This window comes from Malaya genurostris, chromosome 1, assembly GCF_030247185.1.
Source record: "Malaya genurostris strain Urasoe2022 chromosome 1, Malgen_1.1, whole genome shotgun sequence".
Classification (NCBI taxonomy): domain Eukaryota; kingdom Metazoa; phylum Arthropoda; class Insecta; order Diptera; family Culicidae; genus Malaya; species Malaya genurostris.
In genome coordinates this window covers 23,854,001-23,859,284 of record NC_080570.1, presented here as the reverse complement: position 1 = coordinate 23,859,284, position 5,284 = coordinate 23,854,001, and the positions used below count along the sequence as shown (strand labels likewise).

General features: G+C 39.1%; 1 protein-coding gene across 1 annotated transcript; it reads left to right on the top strand.

Moving 5' to 3' along the window:
• Positions 1-657: 657 nt before the first annotated feature.
• On the top strand, positions 658-1,741 carry LOC131432376 (protein Wnt-8a-like). The gene is made up of 3 exons (XM_058598641.1): positions 658-753; positions 847-1,399; positions 1,465-1,741. The coding sequence occupies exons 1-3, from the start codon at positions 697-699 to the stop codon at positions 1,677-1,679; spliced, it is 825 nt and encodes a 274-aa protein (XP_058454624.1). The 5' UTR covers positions 658-696; the 3' UTR covers positions 1,680-1,741.
• The last annotated feature ends 3,543 nt before the right edge of the window (positions 1,742-5,284 follow it).

Sequence of the window (5,284 nt, the reverse complement as noted above, 5' to 3'; positions counted from 1 at the left end):
TCCATCAGAAGGGTTTTTTAGATAGATAATTTCAACTAATTATGACGAAACCATGCAATCACACCTACTTCTGTGAATAGCGTTACAAACTGTGTTCACTCATTTGCATATTACACATTTTTTCCAACATTTCCTCCCCAAGATGTGCTTAGATCTTCGCTAGACGTTGGTCCAGGGCGAAGTCTAATCTCTTATCTCTTTAATTAAATCCAGCCCTCATTAGAAACAAAATCCGGCCCGGCTTGTGTGCAGTTAATTGGCACGAAGCCGCAGAGTGTGTCATTTCAATGGAAACTCGGATTTATCTGACAGGAAAAAAACAAAAGAAAAATTCTTTTCAGTCGGAAAAACTGGCCTCTTCCCGTTCGTACGTACCTTCGAATGGTGAACAGCGATCTATAAAAGGAACTCACGCGTCGCAACGGTTGAGTGAAGAGCACTGACGCGTTTATAATAACTAGCGGTGGTGACACTAGCCTCTTGGAAAAAAGGATAATTACACCACCACCACCACCAGGCCAGGGTGTATGTACATATATTCAAAGATAATTGAAATGGTCATATAGACCGTTTGCCAACGGCTAGCCCATTTGCTAAGTACATGCAGAACATTTCATTGCGGTTAGGATTTCCGCTGGCGGGTTTTCAGTCGCGGTGAAATCGTGGTCCCGTTCGCATGTTTATTGATGTTTGGAAATGGATACGAAACTGTTACTGCTGGTGTTGGTATCCTCGGTTAGTTGCTTCGACATGGTTAGTGGAACTCTTTTTGTTTAATTCAAAACTACTCGAATTACTATGCGTGCCATAAAATAGTATATCTAAAGGCGTTATTGATATTCACAGCAGCTGAATCATCCCAGCCCAGCGGAGCTTTTGTCGGACAGCATCGAGCTTGCGTTAGCCAGTTGCCGGCATCAGTTCCGATGGGATCGCTGGAACTGTCCGATGATGCACTTTGTTTTGAAACGCAGTCCCGATGCAAAGCTGGACCGAGAAACGGCATTCGTTCGAGCGTTGAGTACTGCTTCGTTGATCTACAGCTACGCGAGGAACTGCTCACGTGGCACCAACGAAACCGAACAGTGCAGTGACGAGCGTCAGTTGGAACTGGAAAATAGTGCTGTTAGTTTCCGGCTCGATACTAAAGGATACGGCAGTGTGCATAATCGTCGTGCCGGTTGGATGGCAGTTCAAAATGCTGTCAGAAAACATTGCCGATGCCATGGAGTGTCCGGATCTTGTGCTATGCGAACCTGCTGGAGTACGATGAAGAACTTTGCCGAGATCGCTGCTGGAGTGAAGCGAATGTATCGGGATGCCGTCCGGTTGTTTGTGGACAATTCCGGAAAATTAAACAGTCGGAACATTCGAATCGACCAGTTGGTTTACATTCATCGTGAGTGGGTTTTTATTTAATAATCGTGCTCATTTCGTTTATGGCTCGTACTTCTTGCATTGCAGCATCACCAAACTACTGCCAGTGTTCGGCAGCTAGAGGAGCGAATGTTGACATCGACGAACGCAAGTCCTGTCGCAATTTATGCCGTTACTGTGGTTTAAAGGTCCGCAAGCAAATCAAGATCGGAGAACAAAAATGCAATTGTCGATTCAAATGGTGCTGTCACGTAGCGTGCGATAAATGCGTGGAAACTCTAGAGGAACTACGTTGTCAGTAAGAACGTATGAAACTGGCACTGTCACTTGATGAAAATGGCCAATAAAATTGTTGTGTGAAGAAACGGTAGTGAAAAAGTCTTTTGATCAGAGCTTTAGTAATTCCATAGAGATCTTTTTCAAACATGAAAAAACCATGATAACTCGACTTTTGATAATTTTGTCTCTAACCACCATAATTTTTAAATGACTCTTCATACATTTAATTCTTCTCTTCCCTAGAAATTACTGCTTCTTTAAACTCAAGTCGCTCAAGTTTGCAAGTCGATTCGATAAATTATGAACATCTTAATCACGATTTCACCACAAGCCTCAGGATTTGAATTTAAGAGATTTATTTATTCTACTCAATGTGTTCCCCTCTTGAACCAAATACATTTTCGTCCATGATCTCATCTCGAAGATGAATTTGTTTTTTTATATGTTAAATAATCTTCTGTAGTTTGAAAACAAATAATAGTCTGAGGGAGCAAAATCGAACGAATAAGGTGAAGGTAAAGTAATTGAAGCCAAAAATCGATGGTACACACCATGATTAGTATACTCTGTGTGCCAGTACATCATCTTCTAAAAACAATACTTTTTTATTGTTGGGATAAAATTTCACCAAGATCCAAAAATTCCATTTTAATGTAAATCGACATTAAATTTTAAAAATCGATTTTTTTTTTTCAGTGTAGGATTCGATTAAGAGGCAGGTAGGGTCTAATGCTTTTGAAAAATCATTTAGTTTTTCTTTGTATTTTCTAATAGTAAAGCATTTCAAGAATATTTGGTCAAATGTTCAAGCCCATTGGAACTAAACCCTTTTTTTATAACAAAACGCAAGGAAAAACTATGATTTTAGGAAAGTGTTAGATCCTACGCGCCCCCTAGAAAAATGAACTATTTCCTTCGATTTTATAAATAATAAACTTTGAACGCGTTTTTTTTTTCGAAAGCAGGTTTTTTAAAGTGCGTGTGTATCGTCATTCTAAATCTACTTCACCATTTTTCTTTAAATTTTGTGCATACATCTAAATTACTAGACCCCAATGTCTTCCTTTTCGTTGTTTGTTATCTTGGAGCGGTTTTACAGCTACAAAATAACTACAAAATGTAAAATCGTAATTTTGACAACCACAAAAAATTCTAAATAAATTTAAAAAAAATTGATCAGCAACTTTGGGGTCTAGTAAACCTATCTACTAAAGCTTCCTTCAGATAGAATTGGAACAAAGACAATTGCCTGTATTTCAGTTATTTATTATTGAATTCAAGATCTTTTATTATACAAATGTAGCGTTTTCTTCATACTTTTAAGAACAAATACGGATCAAATTATTCGTCACGGTTTCGAAGGAATCCTCGAATTTTTCTTGTAACACAGCTCATTAGGCGGCGCACACCTTCTTCGTCCATCGTTTTAGCTATCTTATTCCACCTGGTCGTCATCTGATTGATGTCTTTGACAACCTTTCCCTTTGCCTTGAGTATCCTCTTCGTGATTGTCCAGTATTTATCAATCGGGCGGAACTGGGGGCACTTGGGTGGGTTGAGGTTTTTCGGAACAAACTGAACCCCTTTCTCTGCATACCATTCTTGAACGACTTTGCTGTAATGGCAGCTTGCCAAATCTGGCCAAAACATTACGGCATGGTCGTGGGATCGAATGAACGGCAAAATTTGTTTTTGGAGACACTCTTTTTGGTATAGTTCCGATGTCATTGTCTTATTTGTAACGAAAACTTTCGTTTTTTTGCCACAGCTGCAAATGCTCTGCCAAATCATAAATTTTCTTGCAAATTTGTCGGCAAAAACAAATTTAAATTTGGCTGGAACATCCTCCCGAGCCGTTGCCAAGTAAAATTTTTGACTTGGGATTTGCCCGAAGTCAACCTTGACATAGGTTTCATCGTCCATCAGAAGACACCCGTTTAACTTGGTCAGCCCTGGTCATATAGTTTCCGAACACGAATTTTGACCACACTATTCTGTTTTATGGTCCGAATTGGCCGTTTTCTAGCTCGATACGACTTGATTCCTTCCCGGAATCGAGTTCTCCTCACGGTATTATGGGCAGCACCGAATTTTCTGGCCAAATCACGGTCCGGCAGATTAGGATTCCTCTTAATCGACTTCAAAATCTTACCACGCAGTTTTCGGTCGGCAGTTCCACTCCGACGATTGGCTTGAGGCTTCCGAATCGTCGTCAATGTTTCCTTATACCGTTTGATAACGCGCCATACGGTATTTCTGGGCATTTTCAGCTGTTTAGCTAGCCTAGATGCAGAGCACAATGGATTTTCCAAACAACTGTGCACGATTTTTTCCCTTCTTTCGGCTTCCATGTTGATTGTTTACAAAGTACAGTCGATTTGCGGAATGTCCAAAATCATACGTGAAGCTGACAAAATTCCCGGAACGTGGGAGCCAAAAACTTCCAAATCCGTCCACCAGGAGCGCCACAATATGAGCAAAAGTTTGTTCCAATTCTAAGTGAAGCAAGCTTTATAACTATGCTGCTTTGATTTGTTGACTTCTGTCCCCAAAAATATTTCTTCATCGGCTCATTTCTCAATATTTTTCCACGAAAAAAAACTCAAAACCACGCGATGAGAATAAACGATGAGAAACGCGTATCAATTGATCACCACAACCTATAGTGTTGAGGAACACGAAATATGAAAATCAAATTTTTATTTCCAGATTAGATTATTTTTAAAAGTACAATCCGTATTTCTTTACTATAGGAAGCCTTTTCAAAATTTACCCTGTACAAAAATGGGCAGAACTTGGTCGTGAATATCTTCAGCAGTGCGGTAAAATTTCGTTTTCAATCGAATGATATCAGATGAAAATTAAATTTTTGGTCACTGACCGTCAGCATATCGATACAAATTCATATGACTTTTGCTGCCCTTTTCAAGTTAAGCTCCCAGAATTCATCGTCAGTTGAATAATCGTACCTAGTCATCTGAAGTTTTGCTTGCTCAGTTCCAAGTGCCAAGCAGTCTAGCTCCTTCATTGTCTTCGCTCCTGGTAGTGAGTAAAATCGAATGAATGGAATTATAAATGGAGTAAAGTTTAAAAAATGAAAACAGAAAGAGGAAACTATTAATTTATGTGTATTCTGTGATTGATATTTCAGCAGTTTTGTCTTTCATCTATTATCTTGAACCAATTCTAATGTTTTACACAAACCTCATTTGAAGGTCGCTCTCACACTATTGAAAGAGATATTTTGTTACTTCAAAAGATCAACTGTCGGTGGTTGAAATGAGCTTTGATTTGAAGAGAATCGATTGAAGAACTGAATCTTGCCGGTTCGGTTCGTCAGCGAGCATTGTGTGTGTCAGAGTGTGAAGTTTACTGCAGTAGAAAGATCGTCAGTGTGTTTCACATTCGGTTTCAATTGAATTGAACGAAATTTTACTGCACTGATCTTCAGTAATTCATTATCAAATTTTCAGTAATATGAGATAATAACAATTTATTCAAGATAGAAGTTTTCTAAATTGTATGCATTGAACGAATCATCGCACAAAGCGTATCCAAAAAAAACCGACACATTGAAATACGGAATATGTTCAATGATTGAGCGCAGGGTACTTACGACACGGTTTGT